General features: G+C 41.3%; 1 protein-coding gene across 3 annotated transcripts in view; it reads left to right on the top strand.

The window, feature by feature from the left end:
* The window catches only part of scube1 (signal peptide, CUB domain, EGF-like 1), a 101,574-nt gene that overhangs the window by 36,391 nt on the left and 41,305 nt on the right, over positions 1–23,878 (top strand). For all 3 annotated transcript variants that reach the window (XR_004613071.1, XM_034578243.1, XM_034578242.1), the window contains exons 4-6: positions 71–205; positions 19,908–20,036; positions 21,969–22,085. Coding sequence is in view for 2 of the 3 variants with exons in the window: in XM_034578243.1 (XP_034434134.1) it covers positions 71–205; positions 19,908–20,036; positions 21,969–22,085 (381 nt within the window). In the remaining variant the exon portion in view is untranslated. The remainder of the gene's footprint in view (positions 1–70; positions 206–19,907; positions 20,037–21,968; positions 22,086–23,878) is intronic.

Here is a 23,878-nt window from a genome sequence, read left to right as displayed (position 1 = left end):
GTCAAGAGGTCAAGGTCCAATGGCCGTGCATAATTTTTTTCTCTTTTTCCTTCTCTTTGCATCCAATCAGATGTGGACGAGTGTCGGGACAACAATGGTGGATGTCAACAAGTCTGTCTCAACACCATGGGGAGCTATGAGTGTCAGTGCACCCATGGCTTCTTCCTCAGTGACAACCAGCATACCTGCATCCACCGCTCTGATGGTAAGACTGAGAATGAGAGAGAATGCTGTAAGAAAGTGGGAGATCTTTGTTTTTGAAAATCTATCTCCGAGACGAGCAAAGAGAAGATGTCGGATTTTATTTCAGGCCTGTACACGGCTTCTGGATGCATATTGCTGAATTTTCAACAAATCACATAGGTTAAACTGTCTAAACTGACTATATTTTATTGTGATCCGATCTAAGCGGACTGCTCTAAGTACAGGTGTGAACGCACTCCGATTGGATATAGATCTGATCACGCCAGACTACATTCATAGCAGTGTGAACACAAATGCATCCTGGGCCATATGAAGGACGCCTAGTCAGCTAACGTCCTCTGAGCTGCTAGTTTCACTATGAACTGAACCTTTGTTTTCTGCCGAGACAGACACACACAAAGCTACCGAGACACAGACACACACAAACAGTAACATCGGACACATCTGTAACTCAGACTGGGTCACACCAACCTAATTGGGTCTTGTCAAACACAAATTACATACGTAAGTGAGATCCGATCACTCCTGTACTCAACTCCGGATAATCTGCTGAAATTATTCAGAGGGGCTGTATGTGAGAACGCAAAAGTCAGGGTCACTTCCTCCAGGGTTTCTCCCGCCCGCACCCAAGTAAAAACTCTGGATAGTGTCCAAATGAGGCGACGTGAGGAAGCAGCAAGAGATTATCTGAAGGATTCACATCGAGTGAGTGTGTTGATGATATTTCTAACATGCATGACAATGTTCATGGGCAATTTACTCTTATTTTGAAATGAATCTCTGCTATTTATGTCCCTGCTCTTTGCTGTCGGATCAGAAAGTTATTTTCCCTTGTGTGTGAAGCTGTGGGATTTGAGGGTGCTGACATCATGCCTCTAACTTGGTCAGTGGCCCTCCACAATGATACAGTAGACACTGAGCGCAATGTTTGACAATGTTTGGCATCCATTTCTTGCTGGTCGGATTTCTTAAAGTTGTTTGACCCTACCACCCTGGCGCTGAAGAAGCTGATCCAGAGGTGAGGAGGCCTTGTTTCTTCTACCCGACTCACACACACATATTCTCTAAGCACAATGGTCGCATGCATACAGCCGTGAATGGAGACAGTATGGCAGTCAAGTTCAAAGACAGATGAGAGGGCCACCATCTATCATCTTTGAAAGGGCACAAAAAGGAGACACTGGAGGAATGTGGTGTTGCGTGAAGACTGAGCGTGAGGAGAGAGAGAGAGAGATCAAACAGAGGAAGAGGCGGCACCAGTGTGACCTCTCCTTTATCTTCTTCCTCTGTATCTTGGGTGCTTACAGTCATGGTGTGGTCAGTGCGGAGGCGTGTTATGAGCCTGTGTCAGGATGTTAGAGGACTCTCTGTGGCGATGCTCAGAGAAAGAGGTGAAAGAGATGCAGAAATAGAAGTGTGTTTGCTCACTGGAAACCCCATAAACCAGCTTATGAATATATCTCCCTTTCCCTCGCTCTAGTCTCCCCTCCTTCAAAACTATTTCTGAAAGTTTTGCCATCGCTCACGTCGACGGAAACAAATTCAGCGACAGCCACAGACAGATCATATACCTTATATAGAGGATTAGCAAGGTTTCACCACCAAACTAGACCAGGAATTTATAAGTACGTGGAAGTCAAAGAGAAAAGGCAGAATTAGTGCAGTTATTAAATTTCATGGAGAAATTTGATCATTTTTACTAGAAAAGCTCAAACATAAATTGCGTGTATGTGTTTTGTATATGAATTCAATTTATTTATTTCAATAAATAAATACTGTACATATTTATTCATTTTGAATCTATGTTCTCCAAATATGTCCACCCCCTCCACACCATGTTCTTAACATATCTAGTATGCGTAAGACCAGTTCCGGTCAGGGATGTTCACAGTAAACAAGTGAAGGTGGTATATTCCTGTTGCCCTGCTGTGGCAGGCTGTCCTGAGCCTTTAACCACGTCCAGACATTCCTGCACCAGTCCATAGTTCCTCAATCAGAGACTTGTGCCCTCTCTCTCCTGGACAGGAATAGCAGCAGCATCTAGGTGTTCCACAGGAATCTCCTTGTACATTATTTTTTCCATGCTACCTTACATTGCTTCCTTCGCTCCTGTCTTCAGCTCTTCTCATCTTTTTTTTTTTTTTTGCATCTGTTGCCTTCTAAAGGTCCCATTTCAAACCAGATTAGGACCAGGCACATTGCTGTTTAAAGAAAGTGGATCAAACTGATAACATACAGTCACAGACATCAGCTCAGCTCAAACACTATGTACTGTGTTCATGCCGCAAGATGGTCAAATGCATAGAGGACCACAAATTTATGTAATTGTATCAATTCCGTCTGATTTTATTTTTCAAATAATGGTGACCATTGCTCAAATTATGAAGGAATATTAGCTGTGGGTATACTAGTGGGCATATCCAAAACAGTGGTATATCTACCATGAGCAGCTACAGCCTGTTCTCAATCCTGACCATCTAAAAAACATTTTCTAGTGAAATGTATAATAAAGTTTTTATCGGGAGGCATTTTACAGAATATATAGATTCATTATCTGCTGTTAATCTTCCCTAGATGTGTCATGTGCACACAACTGCAACAGTAGAGTTCTGGACTAGGCTGTTACTAGGCTGTGTGTGTGTGTGTGTGTGTGTGTGTGTGTGTGTGTGTGTGTGTGTGTGTGTGTGTGTGTGTGTGTGTGTGTGTGTGTGTGTGTGTGTGTGTGTGTGTGTGTGTGTGTGTGTGTGTGTGTGTGTGTGTGTGTGAGTGGGAGAGACAGTTTTTGTTTGATTGTTGCTTTGCATATGGTAAGTGTCAGCTCGCGGCTCATTTCCTTCTCCCTGACTCTCAACAAGGGGATAATAAAGCCTAGCAACAATTGTTTGTTCCATTATCGTGTGTTTCCACTCTGTTGTGCTTCACAGCCCTGTCTGAAGCACATCCAGGCAAGAACCAAAGACGTGGGCCCATGAGCTCCTAAACATGAGTTGGGGAACAGCTCCCCGAGCAAATGTTCCTGATCTGTCATGATGTGGGAGAGCTATGAACCCATGAGTCAGGTATGGCTCACAGGCCCAGTGGTGACATTCATGTAGAATGGTGAAGCATATTTCCTTTTCGGGGGGAAATCAGGGATCTCTAAAATGGAGAATCTGGCTGGTCAGCACAAGGTTGTGTGTGATTTGCATCAGCAGTGAAAAAGGTTGATTAGTTGCAGTGTAGTGTTAGATATCGTACCAATGCCTCAGAGTTGACCAGGTCTGTCTTTCAGTCTGATTTATTAATTGTACCTTTTGGACAATGTAGCCACCACCATAACAGAGTGAAAACAATATGCTCGTAAATTCTTCTCTGAGCTCAACACCACAATTCCTGGAAAAGTTGGGGTTGGCAGTGAGCTGGGAATTTTAAACACCATCTCATACCGGCGCCATGCCTGGCGTACCAAGAGAATGTTTGGTCACAGGAGTTTCTGTGAGTGAGTCGTGGAACTCCATGACTAGATGATACTTAATAGTCAACTGTGGACAAGAAAAATCGACCATTTTGAATGGAAAACAAAGAAAACCACTGTTGATAGTCAGGTTTCAAGTTTTTTCTCGCAGTATGAAAGATCATTAGGTTGCTGTTCAGCCATATGTGAATATAGCACAGTGCTGGTAGGCTGAACAGTAGCTTTGTTTGATTTGCAGGCCAAGTCAGCAGAGATGAAATTGGCCTGTCAGCAGCCCCTTGAAGGATTTATTGAATGCTAACAATTCCAATTATCAGGAGGCAATGGACTGATGCAGACACTTAAAAGACACTTTGGGTAGTATAGCAGGTTCAAGTTCTTGTTATATTCTGTTTTAGAAACTGAAACTAAAGAATTTTTACATTTGTAGGTAATTTCAAATAAATGAATAGATATAAAAAAAAAAAAAACACAATATATCTAATCGTGTAATCAATTTGTTTTAGTTAGAAGCACAAAAAGCAGTCCTTACACACTTGAATCTTAGCCCCTCCAAGAACACAAAATATTTATGATTAAGTAATGTTAATTATAATTTATTATAAGCAGATCTTAGGACATGTTTAAGTCTTTGTTTCCTACTGCAAAATACTCTTTTAAACCAGTTATTGCATTTTTAGACATTGATTATGCAGAAAAATAAACCAGTAATTTCATTTTTTTAATACCGATTATACTTATAAACATCTAGTTATTAAGTCTGTATATACTGATTATACAGATAGATGACTAGTTATTCATCTCTGTGTGGTTTATACAGATAATTTAACTAAATAGTATGCATTAATGTACCAATTATACATTTAAATAAACCAGCTATTACATATTTATATACCAGTTATACAGAAAAAAACTAGTTATAATACCTTTATGTATGGTTTGTACAAATAATTTAACTAGATACTATACATTAATGTACCAATTATACAGATAAATGAACCAGTTATTACATATAATCTTAACTGACTTAATGGATCATTAAATCTTTACTGATTTTATGGATCAATAAACCAGTTATTATGTTTTCATACATGATTGTACAGATAAATAATCTACTTATATCTTATATATGATTATATACATTTATAAACTTTATTATTACATGTACCACTCATGCGGATAAAAAACCCAATTAGAATTCCCCTTAGTAGAGCACATACCTCCGGCAAGGTCCAAAATTCCCCTTAAATTGAGTCAAGCTGCACTAAATTACACACACTCATAGATATCATTTCTTAAATTTGCCTCCGTTTTATCCATCAAGATCCACAAATTATTCCCTGGGAAAACTCTGCAAATGTTGAAAAAGGCCCAAATCTTGCAAAGAAGTCAGTGAGAAAAGAAACTTCTTGGACCTCCATCCCCTGACCCATACCACATCCCTTCACCAAGTTTCTTGAAAATCTATCAAGTTATTTTTGTGTAATCATGCATACAAGCAAACAAAAAAAACTAACATCATTGGGAAAAGACCCCCCCCCTCCCCCTGCTTAATTTGGACATTGCTCGGCACAGAGAATGACGTCATTGTCCCAGGATTGTGACGTATGACAACAGTAGCGTCGGACGGTGGAAAATCCCACAGTAAATCTTATATGTTTATTTTACAGTGTTTCTTTAAATGTAGAAGTAAACTTGTTTCCCGCAGTTGGGCTCTGCTCGTATTTACATTTACAAGACGGGTCGGGCTGTTCAAGCTTTCCTAGCTCCTCTCGTTTGTCTGCCTCAAGCGCAATGTATGATGTTAGATCGTGCTCTGTTGGACACTATTTTTCAGGATGCATTATGGGAAACAATGAGTGCACTATATAGGGTACACAAAACTTCATTAAACACTCGGACATCACTACAAAATGGCAAACTCACTATAAAGTGAATATAGTGATCAGTGAGTGGTTTGGGACACAGTCCATAGTGGACCATGTGTGGAGACAGAGGAAGTCAAAGAGAGCAGGGGATTGTGGGAGCAGGGGATGGGGGAGGAGTCCATATTCGGGGGAGAAAAAGAGGAAAAATAAACACAGAGAGACAAACATAGTGGAGTAGACCAATGGAAGTTGTGTGTGTTTATTTGAAGTTGTGCAAGGAGAGGAAGCAGCCGAGCTGAGGCTGCTGCTGCACTCTCTCTCGCGCACACACACACACACGCACGCACGCACGCACGCACGCACGCACGCACGCACGCACGCACGCACACACACACACTGACACTAGTATGTAGGCCCATGTGCACGTCCTCTTCTTGACAGAGGAATAAACAAACCAAAGCAGGAAATTGGAGGTACAGGGAGCTTTTAAATGATAGCCCAGGGGCAATGTGGGAATTTTAAGTACAGGGAGCTCTGTCTACTTGGCTGTTATCATCATTATTTACAAACATCATCAAAAGCTGTACTTCACCTATTATACGCCTACACACTGACAGCTCAGGGTTTCTGTCAAATGCTGTATAATTTCATCATTAGGTGGAACTCTGAGTGGTAATCTCTAATATTTTAGTTTATTGATCCTCATAGTGTGTCGGTCAGGGTTATATGAGAAGAGGGTGACTTAAAGTGGAAGAAGAAAAAAAGATGCATTAGAAAATACTCTAACAACTTATATCTTAATTTTTATTCTTTAACATCTTATTCTATAAGGGTTAATTTTTACTCTTCTAAACAAAGGAAACAGATGAAACAACAGGATGATGGTATTTGCGTTCTCATATAAAATATAATCAATGGTTGCGCACAAAGAAAAAAGTATGATTCCCTCCACTACTGTTAAATAGTAGGATTTGTTTCATTGGAACGTGTCCTCTTTGATGCACACATGCCTTATATTTTTGACTGCCAGTTTATTTTAATTTTTTTAGCACAGGCTTTACTTTATTGGATGAATCTGCTTCCACTGGATTTAGGTGCATCTTTTTGTATCAATGCATCAAATTTTCCGCTTCTCCCAAGCGTAAATTCAGTAGTTGTACAAGTGAATTTTTGTATTTTTTAAATTTTCGGCATTCAAAATGGAATGCGCAAAATACAACTCGAAGGAAATGCACCTCATACACTGAACACTTCAAAAGTAATTTTATATATGCTAAACTAAAATCCTCTTTCTTTTAATGATGGGGATTTATGTATGACAAGCCTTGTCAACCTGGAAAAATCATCACTCAATAGTGGAGGTGGTCTTCAGCACCAGCTATATGCCACCCACAAAGCTATCCTAAGTTCTCTCCCCAACCTCAACAAAACTCCAATATGTCTGCAGTTGAAGCTACTTTTCCTGCTGCTACACCTGCTGCTTCTACCATGTCTGACAAAGCTGAACATAACAGCATTAAGCCAGACCTGAGGACCATGCGAGAAGATCACTTTACTGGAGTGAAATCTCAGAGTAAGCAGCTGAGGCCACAGTGACAGACATCGATACTGATACGGCAACGGCAGCCCTCCAAGCTACTTCCAGACTAGAGGCTCAATAAGGATCATCTCTATTTACCACCTCTTCACTAACGGCAGCAATTGACAGGTTTGTCATCAGTGGTATTGGTGACTTTTTAATCATTTTGAAGTGCACTGACTCCCTCGAGGTTCTCTGATATTGTACATGTCCAAAAGTCATCACCAATGATTGTGACTGCTGCTGTGATTGTTCATGCTGGGGCAATCAACATAAGGCTATGGAGATCAGAAGTCCGTCTAAAAGACTTTATTTCTCTGCACATCATGATGAAATCTGTGTGATGAAAATGTGTAAGATCTGGAACTCTTCTCTTTCAGTGGGGGCTGAGAAGTGTTCAGTTGACTTGCTGGCTCAAAAACGGCTGCTCTGTAAACTTGTAGGCTGTTGATTTACACTTAAAGACCCTGATGTGTCCAAACTCCTGCTCACAAAGCCGTAAACATGCCACTGATTAAAAGTTTTTCTAGTTTACACAGTGTCGTAAGCACTGACACTGCTACACAATACTGCTACACAAACAGTTATATACAATACAAATATCCAGGACCTAATTGGTCTGCGTCATGCACATGGCTCTGTTTAACGTCCAGGCACAAAGTAAGAAGAACCTTGTTATCAGTGAACACTACCTAAATACACATGGGGCCTTTCCTTAGATGACAGGTTTATTCACTCGATTTGTGATAGGAAGCCAGGTGGAGCACTGGCTATAATGTATTCAGATATTTTTAAATACACTGGATCTGAGCTTTGATAGTATTTCAACCTTGTTTCTAGCTAATTGCTCTGATCTACTCTCAGCCTGCACTAACTACAGCATAACGGTGATTTCAATTACCACATTGATAACCCTTTGGACTTCAAGGCTATGTGCTCATGTACGCTTTTGATTTCATACAACATGCTGCTGGCCCAACTCACAATTGTGGCCACTCGGGATCTAGTAATCATGAGAGGACTTAATACTGCGATAAATATGATTCGGTTTGAAAACTATGAAGCTCAAAGAGTTTACCTCTACATCGCCAGCTTTTGTTTGGCAAGACCTTATTGTGAACTTTGTTTACAACGATCGACTGCTATTTACATTTGGTAATCACAGCATAGCAGCGGTGCTGAAAGTGACTAATGCTTTCGTCCTTGAGCACCCACTCTTCCTTCATTTTATAAATGCTTTGTTTAAATATTATTCCAGCATGTGATTTTAACTTTAAAAACAAGCTCTTGGGATTGAGCAATATGGCACTTCCTCTCTCTCTTTGGGGAGTTATTTACCTGTGAGTGGATGGTGGAATTCATGTTTTTTCTCTTTTCTGCTCATTTTCCCCTCAGGAGCTATTTTTAAGCCAAAGTTTGTCTTTGGCCAGTGGAAATGTTTAATACGGGGGTGTGGGGCTGACCTGGTGTATAGTTGTTGCTCAGTTGCAAATGCAGGAAACACGCGGAATAGACTAAGAAGACTGGGAACTAAAACACACAGAATGGCCCAAGAAAGAATTCAGACCCCCTCACTCACATGTGTCAGTTAAGTGTTTTAGAATTCGTTTTATATTGGTAAAATTGTCTTTTTTCCCATCAATGTCCACTAAATAATTGAGATGTATTAGACTCTAGTCTGTCTATGGCAAACTGAATTAATTTGAAATAGTTTAGAAAGACACACACCTATGTCTAAAGTCCTACAATTTACATTTCACGTGAGGACATAAAGGAAGCGTCTGTAGACCTCTGTGACCTGGTTGAGATCGGTATTTATATCCTTCCTGAGAGATCACAAGTGCACAGCTACTCGCTTTATCTGCAAATACACGTAATTCATGTTCACAATGACCACATCTTTTAGTTTTTATCCAGTGTGACTAACCAGGTATATCCCTTGTCAGAGAGAGAGAGAGAGAGAGAGAGAGAGAGAGAGAGAGAGAGAGAGAGAGAGAGAGAGAGAGAGAGAGAGAGAGAGAAGCCCTGTATACACCTGGTATTAACATGTGTTTTTTCTCTTCTCGTTGATTTGTTTGCAACCACTGCCGCAATCTCAACACTGATCACCACATAATGATACTTTCATTAAATTGGTAAAAGCTGCATGAGATTCATTCAGACTCTCCTGACTCGTCTCTCTACTTCCCTTTCGCTTGCTGGTGCCGACACACACACACAGACACACACACACACACACACACACACACACACACACACACACACACACACACACACACACACACAGTGACATCGGACACATCTGTAAGCTCAGACTGGCTCAAAACAACATTGTTTGGTCTTAACTTACAGAATTGATGTGTGAATTTGCATGTACAGCAAACACTCTTCAATCATTAATCACAAGTTTAATTAAAACCCAAATTGAAGCATGGTGGTGACAGCATCATGTTATGGGGGGGGTGGCTTTTCAGGGGCAGGGAGACTAATCAGATCTGTGGGAAGAATAAATGCAGCCAAGGTCCTTGAAGAAAGAATCCTGCTCAAGAGCCCATGAGGGTTCTTGAATCCAAACTGAGCTCAAAATTAAACTCCATACAACATCAGAAACTTGAAGATGTCAGTTCCCAGATGCTTCCCATCCAATCTAATGGAGTGTGAGAGGATCTGCTAGGAAGAACCAGATAAATGTGGAAATCCAGGTGTGCTTGTAGAGACTTAACAGAGAAGACTGGAGGTTGTAAATGCTGAAGTAAAACACTGAATTAATAATCTGAATGTATTTGCAATTAACTAAAAGAGTGTACAAAAGAGTGGGCAAAATGGTTAATTTTAATTTTAAAAAGTAAACTGTCTGTCCCATTACTCCCAGCTTTGTACAGGAAGCAAAAATCGGCTTCAGCCAGAACTCTCTCTTGCTCCACACACACACACACACACACACACACACACACACACACACACACACACACACACGCTTTGCACTATTTTATTAAACAAGGACTGTGTGAATCTAATAGTTCTCTTTTACAGTAGCAGCTGGACTCTGTTAACCCAGAGTGAACTCTGGTTTGCTTGCTCTCCGACCTCCATGTAAATGTTGCTACTTAGCTCCCTCAACTGTTGAGTAGCCCTTAATGCTTGTGTATTTAACTATATCTGTTTTGATTCTTTAAAACAACACTAGTTCAGAGTTTTCAGAAGGGCATTATCCATCATACATAGATGCAGACCATCAGTTTTCCTACGTTGAGACAGCCAGGCAGGTTTCAGTTCATTTGAGTTCACAATGAAAATCTACTTTTTATCTCCGTCTATTTCAGTTGTTCTTTCAGTCCCTTGTACTCTTCGGTCTATTCTTGCTTCTTACCGATGTTACCGTCAGCTGTGATTGCCAGATCTATCAATCAATCAATCAAATTTAATTTGTGTAGCCCATATTCACAAATCACAATTTGTCTCATAGGGCTTCAACAAAGTGTGACATCCTCTGTCCTTAACCCTCAACAAGAGTAAGGAAAAACTACTAAATAAAACCTTGTTAACAGGGGAAGAAGAATGTAGAAACCTCAGAGAGCCATTTGTGAGGGATCCCTCTCCCAGGACGGATTTATAGCACTGATTAGAATAAACAGTTTTTGACATAATGGAAGGTAAATGAATTGAGGAATTCTTGTCAATAATGGTAGTAATGGGAGTATCTGATTCGACATGTTGTATTTATCACAACTATCACAACTGCCCTCTTCTGCTCCTTGTCAACCACCACTATTTCTGGTTTGTAGGACAGCAGCTGTTTGGCAGGCTGGCGATAGTGCTAACCACTGCACCACCATGCCGCCTAGTGGAGCAATTCTCCTCTCGCTATTGATTACTTTAAAATGTAAAAAAAACCAACGTGAACATCTAACACAATGGACTGCATGTGGTGCAAAATAAAGTAGAGATATTTGCTGATCTATCTAGTGAAGTGAAAGTGAAAAGGGAGGTCGTATGTGTGTGCCATTGTATTATTGTCGAGTGTGAGTATGTTGTGTGTGCGCAGCATCGTCAGTTCAGTAGCCTGATGGCTTTTGGGTAAAAACTGTTTCTCAACCCGGCTGGTTTTAGGTTCAGATGCTCTTGAACTTCCTGCCAGATTGTGTGAAAAGTGAGTGTGAGGCTGGATGGCTGGGGTCAGTGAGGATCGGCTGCGCCTTCCTCCGGCAGCGCTGGCTGATCTGACCACCCTCTGCAGAGCTCTGCGTTTTAAGGCAGTGCAGCCGCCATATAGGCTGTGATGTGGCCAGCCAGGATACTCTCCATGGTACACCTGTAGAAGTTGGTGAATATCCTTGAGTCCACTCCGAACCTCCTCAGCCCCAGGAGGAAAAAGAGCTGTCCCGCTGCCCTAATGACCACATCTGTGTGGTGTTTTCAGCTTATTCTCCCTGATGCTAGCTGAAGCAGATGACCATCTCCACTGCTGTTGCCCGGATGTGGATACGGCCATGTCCTCCTCCCTGTAGCCTCCTGTAGTCCACAATCATCTGCTTGCTTACATTTAGCAGGTTATTTTGCTTACACCATAATGTCACTGCTCTCACCTCCTCTCTGTTGGCCGCCCTGGCTCCGTCTTAAATACAGCACATAATGGTGGTGTTGCAAATTGAATGACTTGAGTGAATGAATGAATGAATGAGTGTTGGAGCTGTTCATGGATGTGCAGTTATCAGTGAACAGGGAGAAGAGCAAGGGACTGAGCATACAATCCTGTGTTGCATTTGTCAAAATTCAACCTGGTTTCTTCCAGTCACAGAGGGGGTTTGTTCCATGTCATGTCTTTGTCTTGTTGCCAGTGTCCTTTATTGTGTGTCTTTTTTTCTTTTGGATTCATGCAATTCAGATTTTTACTCCACCTTTCACCAACTATTGAGGCATTTGTCCTAAAATGTGGCCTGCTGTTGGTATAGTGCTTTAATTGAACTTCTTTCTGTCCAAATATTCCCAGATGATGCACAATGTAGCCTAATACACAACCACAGCTGAGAGCTAGTAGTTGTGTTTGTTAAAGTAATAAAACTAAGATCTCAAAATGATGTGCAACAAATCAGGAGTCCTGGTACTGTGATATTTAAAGTGAGAGCGAGTTACAATAAGACAAAGCAAGAGAATGAGCAAAGGGGATCTGTGTGTGTGTGTGTGTGTGTGTGTGTGTGTGTGTGTGTGTGTGTGTGTGTGTGTGTGTGTGTGTGTGTGTGTGTGTGTGTGTGTGTGTGTGTGTGTTTAAAGAAGAGATTGTGAGGGGTTGGTAGAAAGGCACAGTCCTTATGTAAAGGAGTTCAATGCAGGCAGTTGAAGAAAAGCACTCATTGAAATTCATGGCTTAGCACCTATAGCACTGTGGTTTGAGCAAACCAGTGAGAGACACACAGCTAGTGTCTGACAGGACTTCAATTAAAATGGCATTTACAACAGCATGGATGGAAAAGTGGAGGGAGGGGGAGGACAGTTCAGGAGTTTTATATCCAATTTTTATAACTAATGACCAGGTTTTCTTTGTTATTAGGACCTTTAAACATACTTATTAAAGCATTGCTGTTCACAGCTGTGCAAATGCTCGATTCATGGGGAATATCAGATTTTAATGTCAGCCCCTCAGGAATAAAAAGGAGAGAATCTGAGGCAGAGACTCCGCTTGTTGCTTCCAGTAATGAAACCAGGTTAATTAAGTAAATACAACACACACATACATTAGCTATTCACTGCACATGACCAAGCTGTGATGTAACAGAGTGATGTAACAGTGTTGTCTTTGGAGAGGATGCTGTAACAGCATCTGAATTGTTCATGTTTTAAATCACTTCTGAGGCTTTAACGGGTTTGTGCAGAAGAGGATTTCAAAGTCACATGAGCTGTTTTCAAACATGCACTGAACTCGGCACATATCCTGACATTTTCCGGAGGGCGCGAATGTAAGAACACGCATGTCCGGTCTTTTCCTGCCAGCCTCCTGGTAAAATGTCCAGAAAATGTCTGAGTGAGAACATGTGAGATTACAGCAGGAAGATCTTTTCCCTCTTGCATGTTCTACCCACACAGACACATACAGCGGCACACCTCGCCGGAGTCGTAAACGTGTCCGACCCAAACTATCTAACACTGCATTCTGTTTTTGTCTGGACCTAATTGTCTGGACATTTTACAAAGTTCATGCTTGAAACCAGTATAAAATCCCTTGTAATGTAAACCACTGGTAATTCACACATTTGTGGGTATAGAGAGGCAGATGATCAGCAGTGGGTAGACCTACAAACTTGTGTATTAATGTACAGTATATACATTCAGTGCAGACACACATGCACCCAAACACATGCGCACACACACAGGTAGTCTTATTATGGGAGCATCGGCTGTGATAGACATTCATTCAATCACTGAACAAGTGCTTTTTGAAAGTTCCTTCCCTTTTCTTAAGTTTCCAACAAAGCTCTCCAAATTAACAAGTTTACAAGATCATCTGCAGAATATCTTTTAAATCTGTGTACTTTTTTAAACATTATAGGACTCCTACACGTACGTCAATAATTTTTGTTCTATTTGTATTGTTCCTTAAAGGGATTTGGATTTTCAATGTTAAAGTTTACATGGTCTTTAGTTCACAGTTGATTAAAACTGTGAAATCTCTCCTTGTCCCTGCTGAGGAGATCAGGCTGAGAGACTGGCGTTCAGCATCACCTCATTCCTCATCAGCCTCAGAGGAAACTGAGGAGAGTGACTGTGAGCCTCTAAATTATCCTGTCTCCATCTCTCTGTCTCTCTCTCTCTCATTCTAACTTTCTTTCGCATTCCTCTCCTCTTTCCTAAGTTTTGCTCCTTCTATCTGTCTCTGTCTTTCACTCTATTCCTCCTTTTTCCGGTCTCCATTATACTCTGCCAGCCAGACTTTTGGGGCTTTGGGGTGAAACACTGCAAGAGCCAGGTTGTAATAACATGGCTGTGATATGCTTGGACCTCATCTGGAGTCGGAGCTCCTGTGAGAGTGGGAGATATGTGTGCAGAGGTGGATAAAGAAAGGCAAGGATAGTGAAAGAGAAAGACAGACATAGGATAATAAAAGAGACAGAGGAGAGACTGTGTGAGAGACCGACTGTGTCCTGGGGGCTCTTATTGGGCCATGAAGACGTGTCTTATTGTTTTAACTGGACCTGCTGGGGCTCTCGGTGAGGAGCTTCAGCAGTTGTAAACCTGCTGACCTCCCCAGTCTAAACAAAGTCGTACACTGAGCTGGAAAGAAGAAACACCAGCCCTCTCTCTGCCTTTTCATTGCTGACTAAAAAATGTTGGTCAAAAGTGACATAGAAGCTATTTTAAACTCAAAAATACTATAATATAGAATATAATGATTCTATATAATATATTAATACATATAGTCAAAAGCTTCCCTTATGATACCATCTTTTTTTTCCTTTTCATTCCAGGTAGCCACTGATTTCATTTTATCTTCTTAGATTTTATCTTCCTTTTTGACATCAAAATACAAAATACTACACATCGCAGCAACAAGGACCACAGCCACTTGGGACTGATCCACTTGGTAGCGTGTCTCTTAGAGGCCGGACAAGTACATGTAGGTAGAAGAAAATAACAGGATCTGCTCAGTTTCAGTTGGCATTGTTTGAAGTGCGGTCCCAAAGGAATAAGAAAACCCCTGCCACCAACTAGCATTTGGTGGTGTAGCTGCAGCTCCACCAGGGCGTTATCATTGTGTGGCATGTCTGATGACAGCTGACTACATGCAGTGTGGGTGTAGTATCTCTGGATTTCAAGAGTTGTACAGCATCAAAACATATAATGAAACCCTCTTTGTTATCTCAGGTTTATGCTTCTTTTTCACAGATCATTGGGTATGGTCACCACTGGCATAATTTAAAACCACACACTGTGAATTTATTTGAATATCAATTTAAAAACTCATATGGACCCTAACTTGATTCCAAGGACTTAACTGTACTAGCTGAGGCCTCGGTATGTGGCTACTGGCTTATTATGTCCAGTACATCGCACAATCGTTGTTCACACCTCCAGTTTTGCTACTCCATATTTTAAAAAAGTACTTACAAAACGGCAGTTAAAATCTCTAAATGCTTAGAAAACATCTACATATGGTCAGTTGTGTTTGAAGCAGAAAGTCAAACTGACAAATATGGCTCCAATTCGACTAATATTTTTACCTCTGCCAAGGAGCTTGTGTTTTTGCTGCTGTCTGTTGGTTTGTTTGTCAGTTTTTTTTTTCTTTCCAGCAAGAACATATAAATAAATCATCTTTCACATGGATGCATACATATGGGTGGATCCAGGTCTTCTATTTTTATTTACTTACATTTTCACTGATTTCCCAGGGAATAATGCATGGATGTTGATGGAAAAGACATTTGGTACATTAAGGGAGCTGATATGTATGAGTGAGTGCACTTTGGTAGGGCTTGGTTGAATTTAAAGGTATATGCTCTGCTGAGTGCCATTCTAGTTTAACATTTGACCATCCAATAATTTTTTCATAGCAAACCTGACTTTACTACTGTGCCAAAGTAAAGTGGACCACAATTTGTGTGTACTAAAACACCTACAGGGGCACTTGTTGCAATAGTGGTGTGTTACTAAAATGGAAAAATGACTTTTTGGGTAATGAATGTGGCCATTTTTAAGTGTAATGTAATATATAACTTGTCTGTCACTTTTATATCAACTTTATTTTCATATGACTGTGGATTTGGGATGTGTGTGTGTGTGTGTGTGTGTGTGTGTGTGTGTGTGTGTGTGTGTGTGTGTGTGTGTGTGTGTGTGTGTGTGTGTGTGTGTGTGTGTGTGTGTGTGTGTGTGTGTGTGTGTGTGTATGAATGAGCAGGTCAGATCTGACACTGAGTTAACAGAGCTCCAGGGACCCATGTGGGTTATCCAGGAATGACAAGTGAATATGTCAGTGAGTTGCAGGCTTTGCCTCTCAGCCTTGCTGCCTCGTCACATCGGACATGGTGAGAGGCCACGGTTCGTGGCAGCTGCTCTGTTTGCTTTTTTAGGCTCGATTGTGCTGAGTGCCGGGCCTGTGTCCCTGTGTCTCCCTCCGCCTCTGTTTATTTGACTTTTCCCAGTTTTAAATTGATAGTAGATACATTGCTTTCTTATGAGTTTAGTTTTCAAACAGGGTCAGTGCATGGTTTGGCAACAGTTGAACATTTTTATTACCCCCTGGCTTCGTTGTGCTGCTAGTCTGCTGGATTTTACTGCCAACATTTAACATTAACAACGTTCTTCTTCTTCTTCTTCTTCTTCGTTTAGTTTATTGCTGGGTGGCAACAACGTCAAGGTGCATTCCCGCCATCCACTGTGTGTTTCAATACCCTATGTTGATATATTATATAACGTTGAACAACAATCTTTCATTCATCATGTAAATCGATTGGCTCCTTTGATTTTGGACTTTGATAGAATGGTCCTGTTAGGAGTGCACCTTGACGTTGGTTGCCACCCGGCAATAAACCAAAAAAAAAGAAGAAGAAGAAGAAGAAGAAAAAGAAAAAGAAAAAGAAAAAGAAGAAGAAAAAGAAGCAGAATAAGAAAAAGAAGCAGAATAAGAAGAAGAAAAGGAAGGGGACTCTTTAGAAGGAATGGAACCCTAATGAGGTACTTGAAGTGCTCTTAGGCCCCATGAAGGGACATTATTCACCATGGGGACCAAGTAAGGGGTGTGTCTTTGCACCAAGTAGATAGAGTGTGATGAGTGCTACAGTAGCACACTAAAGCCAATCCGGATACAAATTATTGATACTCACTTGTCTGATGTCGTTTTCTGTATATGGTTGGAGCAAACTACATCCGGGAACTCACATTTTTACTGTTTGAAGTCAAATGAAGTAAAAAGTCTGCAGGGTCACACTATCAATGAGCAATCTTGTCTTACACACGTAGATGTGGCTTGGATGCTCACCCTTTACATGGTTATCCTACAAGCTGTTGTCATCCCTACCCTCACTGACTGCTATCGAACATGGTGGATGATTTCCTCTCCGATTGAGCCCACGATCAGCTGTTTGCATCCATAAGTCAACAGCAGGCTTTAGGTCATGTGTCTCAGTTGTCATATATGAACTGAAGTCATACACAGAGGAAGCTGCCACATGTTTTCCTGCTGGCCTTAAACACATCCACCCTCCAGTCTCTGGCCACATCCATACTAGCTCGTCTCCTACAAATGTAACTAGCCTGTAAAATGCCACAACAGCTGTTAGCAAAGACAACAGGGTCAGAAACACTCGAAGCCGAGGCTGATGCAGGTTGTGTAGTTCTGGGAAGGGGGTCATGTGATAGGAGTAGCAGAGTTGATGGGTTTTTAAATCCAAAACCTAATATGGATGTAGCCTCTGTCAACACACTTGAGATATTTCAGATGTTATAAAGTGTTGGATTATCTGAGGCCATGTTGAAGGATCCAAAATTTAAAATGTATCACATGATTTGACAGAATAATATCTACTTTCCAATTCATGAATAAGACCTGTCAGTATGTCAGCATATTAAACAGTCTCCCATCTGTTCTTGCCTTCATTGTAAAATGTCTGTTTTCATTTTTGAATTCATCAGTAGACAGATTGTTGAAACCGGATAGAGGTGAGCTGGGAAATGTTTCCAGTGACAAGGAAACAGCTACTTGAAATTGAATGGCAGGTAATGGCCTTCATATGTTTAACAAGAGTTTGTTGTCATATGCATATCTTTAATATTTGCTAGTTTCACAGAGGCAATGCCCTTCACATAGTTGTTTAAATAATTTGAATGAGTATGGAATCATGCAAGCAGATGACGGGGGTTCAGATCTCTAGGGTGTGGGAGGTACGCAGAATACGAAAAGATCACCAGATCACCATCAAAATGTGGCTGCCACTGGTAATATTCTGGCCACAAATAAATATGTGTATGTGAAACACGGAGGAAGTGTGGAAATACGTTGGGTTCATTAAGAAACTGTTGTGGGCCAGCGAATGTCAGCTGAGTAGACGGTGGCCTCATGTGTACCAGACCACCTCTGAATTAGGTCTGAGTGATTGGATCTCAAATGTCTTGGATGTGTTCACTCAGGATGGAAGTTAACACCAGGTTTGAACAGAGTTTGTGATTTCCTGGACTTCATGTTCCTCTCTTTTGTATTTTGGCAAATAAAGTACATACCAAACACTGCCTTCAGTTTTTCACTCAGTTCAGGCCCTTCTTGTGAATGAATCAGAATCAGACAGCGAAATCAAGAGGATGACCGGATTTATGATCCTGGCTGTGCCTGTAATTGACAGTTTAAACTATGTTCATGTTTTCTTTACTCCTTTTATGCTTTTCCAATGCTAGGTGACTGAATTTTAAAAAAGCTGCTGCCTTTATCACGGCATGTTTTGCACCACTTTCGAGGGATCACAGGATGAGTAGGAGGAGGCACGATGACCTGCTGTGTCAGTGCTGGAGAGAAGAGATCTCCGTTCAGAGACAGACGTGGGCTGAGCAGAGATATACACTAAGGTTCAGAGGATAATTGGTGCTGATGATGAAGTGGAAATGTGTCATCAAACCAGTGGTTCGATGACCTTTGACTGTTGATTGGACAACAGAGAAGCATTTACATGGTTTTCTATTTAATATCAGGGCTTCCGTCCTCTGCCCTGATGATGTGACAGAACTCTGCATTTGTATTAATGTGTTCTGTTCTCACTCGTTTCATATTGGTGGGACCAGGGTGCAATCAGCTGGGGGGGATCCCTGCCTCTGCTGAATTGGTTTTAACACTGGTGGGGACAATCAGAAAGGGTGTCACTGGAGAGAAACTGAGAAAAGTGCTCAAGACTGTCTCGACACTCCCAGTGTCAACAGCCGAGTGTGAAAGAGGATTCAGGGCCATGAATCACACATACTGCTGACATGAACCACCACATAACATATACTTTTCTAAAATTGGTCAAATCTTTCTTCATGGGGTTATGGTTACGACACACGCACACACACACAAACATTGTCAAACACAATTTGGTTTTAGCGAACACAAACGACAGTCGTAATTATTGACATATATAGAGCAGGGATGTGAGATTCAATTACAGATCACAGATCACAAGTGTTCATAAGAGACACTTTCAGGATGTGTTTAAATGTGGTTGCGTCCTTCCCTGCCTGCAGATTTGCAGAGATATGAATGAAAGAGTCATGACACACCACAGAAAAACAGAAGAGGGCAAAAGTCAACCATCAAAGCAGAGTTTTTTTGTTTGACAAGTAGACATGGTAAAGCTACTGAAGCCTATTTACTTTTTATGTTTTACAGCTCATTGTGCTATTTTTATTCAAATATGTTCTATCAAATATCGAAGTTAATTATCCAACTTGAATGTTTTTACTGGCTGGCCCGGATGTGCTATCACATGTTACTGTGACTGTTAATTCTGGCATGTTAACCTTTCGTTTATTATTTGATGAATTAAATAATATGTGTAATATCTATAAAATATAGATATTCATAAGTTCAAGGCCCACTGTTAATAATTTATTTTTCTGAATTAACCCCCCTTCCCCAAGGAACGTTTGGTCGGTTAGTCACTGTCAATAAAATCTGATCAAACTGATGAAGATAAACTGACGTCCATCACTCTGATGGTTGCTCGTTGATGTCACATTGACCAGTTGTGTACCAGTGACCATAAGGCCTAGCTCCTTTCTGCACAATCAGACCAAAGGCACTTTGATGGTATGAAGGTGTCATTGAGGTCTCTCTCTCTCCTCTGCACAGATGGGATGAACTGCATGAACAAGGACCATGGCTGTGCCCACATCTGCAGAGAGGCTCCGGGCAAAGGCGGGGTGTCGTGTGAATGCCGCCCTGGCTTTGAGCTGGCCAAAAACCAGAAAGACTGTACATGTACGTATCACATCTGACATCTTATTTACATTAAATGTGTTGACAATCCTTAATGCAGTGAAATTCCTTTTTGTGTAACACTTTACCTCATCTGTTAGTCTTTAGTCAGTTGACTTATCAATTTTTATTTTACAATTCATATAGCAGCAAGGCATTAACACTTTGTTTTATAGACTTTATTTTATTGAGTTGCTGTTGCCATGAAGGATCTAAACTGTTCCTTTCATACAAATCTGTAATAGCAATGACGGCGGGACTTCAAAGATAAAATATGAATGTGGACATTAATACTCAAGTGAGTTAAGCATTTCAGACCAAGCTGAATGTGCTGAAGGATTCAGTCGGGAGAGTTCATGTCTCTAACCCTCTAAACCCCCCACCCCTCGCCACTCCATCCCTGTTTCTCACTCTTCATGCTGAGTGCTTGCAGACATGGAATTTAGGGCTGCTGTTTTTGAGAGGGGAAAAATACGCTTTTAGTTACACTTTGTTTGGCAACACATCTTGTTCTCCTCTCAGGCGGTCAGAGTGTAAAGATTGTGAAAGCCGCTGAAAGGCTCTAATGTGTCCCCCGCTGTGGTAATATTTCATTAGCAGCAAGGGACCCTGTGCTGTGCCGGCCTGTTGAGCACGGCGGCACAGGACGGTAATAAATGAGCGATGAAAGCAACAGTTATGTCTACAACATACATACACACACATTACACACATTCCCTTCCTTCCCCTCTCTCTCTCTCTCTCTCTGTTTTTAACGTCCACCCTCCTCTCGTTTTTTTAGAGTTACCAAGGAATTCAAACTTCCCAGGTTAGGTAAAAGTCTGGAAAAGTTCCCAAAATGTCACAGAATATATTCATGCTTGCTTTTCCTCGTCACCTCGCAAATGTAAAAGCAGATTAGGAGGAAGTAAAATCATTGGACGAATCACATATGTCTCACATAGTGAGTGCTTGACAAATCAGCTAAGGTATGTTTATTATGGCAAACTCTATCTCCGTCTGCGGCCGGTTAATAGGTACTTCTTTGCTGGCAGGTTTAGGGCCAAGGAACTAAAGTTGAAACCTGCGTTGTCTGGTGAGGGCTTAAGTTCTTGAGTTCTCCAAAAAGTTCCCAGAAAAGTTCCTGTAGTTACAATTTTCTCATTACAATCTCCTCTTTCCATTTTTTTCCCCCTCATTCTTTCCGTCTCTTCACCTTTTCTTTATCCCTCAAGTTTTTCACATCCTTTTCAAATGTTTTCTTTCTTTCTCAAAGAATAAAATAATAAAGCCTCCCTCTCTTCCCTCTGCCCCTTGTTGTATCTCCTTCCTCTTAAGGTTCTCCTGGAAACCTTTTTAGATCCTTTTAAGTCCTGTTTGGTGTGTGGGTTACACCTCCTGCCCCCACCCAGAAGGGTTGTTAGTAATTTCTGTCATCCCAGGAACTGTCAAGGAGCAGTTTATGGCGTTGAGTGCTAATTGATCAAACTCCAGTCCTGCTGTTTAACAGCAAATACAGCTTGTATTAAATCTAATCTAAATCTCCAGCCGGAACATGTCAATAAATGTAGCTTCAGTCGTTCAAAAAAATGTTCCAGCTGAGACAAGGAGACAGTTTTTCTCGTCTTTTTCCTGCCATGCCCATTTTATAACTTTGCCTCTCAATTGATCTATAAGATTATTTTTTTTATGTTTTCAATCCCTCAATATGTATGTTCCCTCCTCCCTCTCTCTCTCTCTCTCTCCCCGTCCTCCTCTCTCTTCACCTTTTTATGACTCGCGCTCACATGTCTTGTCAAGCCCAATATCCAGTCCGTCATCATTTAGCTTCTTAATTGTGGTACATTATAAATGTCCCGCTGTGGCTTCTGTCTGGTGCAGCTCTCATTAAACATTGAGCCTTGTGTTGAACTCACTGTACAAGGAGTGTGACTTAAATCAATGTGTTTTCTTCAGTGACGTGTAACTATGGAAATGGGGGTTGCCAGCACTCTTGTGATGACACAGACACCGGGCCAGTGTGCGGCTGCCATCAGAAATACGCCTTGCACTCAGACAGCAAGACCTGCATTGGTAAGTGACAACCATGTTGACCTCCGAGTTCATGTACACACATTAACCATGAAGCTCTCACTGTTTGACCGAAACACCTGTTGTATGATGAGAAACAAAAAGCTCAAACCTTTTGCACACAGAGTTTAAATCATTACTCAGTTTTCCTCAGTTCTGGTTTTCACAATTGGAACTTTATGTTCTCATTGGTACCTACTTTAGGGTGATTTGCATACTGCTGATGGTTTATTTTAAGCCAACTATTAAACTACTTCTGGAGGTTCACACTTTTTGTCTCCATGTGTTCGTTAAACAGTCTCTAATCTATGTCTCCACCATCTATGGGCTCAGTTTTAACAATCTAATATAACTATCTAAAGCTCGTGGAGCAGGTACATCTAGTTTGTTTTTAACAGAGTAAAGAATGTTGCTGTGCCAGACACTAGATTCAAAGGGGTTGTACTTGGTCGCTCCATTAATCATGGATGTGATTTGGGTGTAACATACAATTAACCAGAGAACCAGTCTTACATTCCCAAAGCCAGGTGCACTTGAACCTTGGTGGACTGATAGAGAGAGAATGATTTGAGGACCAACACATCTATGGACGCTGAGACCAGGTCCCTGCCAGTGCCACGCTGGACAGCAGAACAACTGTGCTGGTCTGAAATTTGCAATGCAGTTGTTGCTGATTTGCATTGAATGTAAGATAGGGTCCCATGTCTCCGGCACACCAACATTATGATAAAGCCCATAATATGTTTTGGAGGGAGTATCACAGTGGCTAAGTGGCTGGACCAAGGAATTAGCAGTGGTATTTTTGACGTGTTAGAGAAACGTTTGAGTTCAAATTACTGACACATGTCTAGCTCTCAAAAACACATTCACCATGTGCAAAGTCAGTGGACTGGACCGGCGACCAGCAGGCAGCTCTCTCTGCTCAAACAGGTCGTTTGCACATATGACCATCAACAGGAGCCATCCACTGAACTCTGGACCTCCTCCGGACTTTCTCCGCACGGACTTTATGTGTGAATGCAAACGTCCAAGTGAGAGCCTGCGGAGTTTCTGCTGACTTTCTCCACCTGGCCCCCCCTGAGTATAAAGTCCACAGAAATTCCAGAGGAGACAATGTAAGAGCACAGCAAGAGATCTTCTGCAGGATTAACGGCAAGCGAGTGGCCCGGTGATGACGTTGCACATGCAATAGATGCACAAATGCAAAAATACAAAAAGAAAACAAATATCGTGAAAATGCAGAGCAATACATGTGGAAGACAACGACAAAAATGTTAAGAGAGTTTGTGGGGAAAAGAGCCGACGCCGGTTTCAATGTGCCGGAAACAAAAACAATGTAATCTCTACAGCGGAGTTAATACATTACATCCTGTTTCTGCCTGCTGCACCCTCCCTCGCCCGAATCCTATGGAAGATTTGTTGCTGTTGTGAAAGCGTCTGAGTGGACAATCTGCTGCTGCGTTGTTCATGTGTGAAAGGCAAACTCTGGAGAAAGTCCGGACCTAATTCTCCTCCAGAGTCTGAAAATGGCTAAACAGAGGATGCTCATTCATCCTGCCATTTCTCTAAAGAGTAGAGGGAGAATCAAGTGTTTCAGGTAAGTGGAGTTATTCATAACTCTGTATTCTTCACCTCCTTACTGCTGATATGAATGTAACAAATCATTTGCAGAGCCCAAACGCAATTTTCATCATCACTTCATTACTTTTGTAGTCAACTGCAGCTTGTTTGAGTATAATCGCCTCAAAGGGCCCATGTCATGTACAATCTAAATGGATGGTTCAGGTTTTATAGTT

Source organism: Hippoglossus hippoglossus, chromosome 23, assembly GCF_009819705.1.
Source record: "Hippoglossus hippoglossus isolate fHipHip1 chromosome 23, fHipHip1.pri, whole genome shotgun sequence".
Classification (NCBI taxonomy): Eukaryota; Metazoa; Chordata; class Actinopteri; order Pleuronectiformes; family Pleuronectidae; genus Hippoglossus; species Hippoglossus hippoglossus.
The sequence above is the reverse complement of the archived record's forward strand: the minus strand, read 5'-3'. Positions and strand labels throughout refer to the sequence as shown.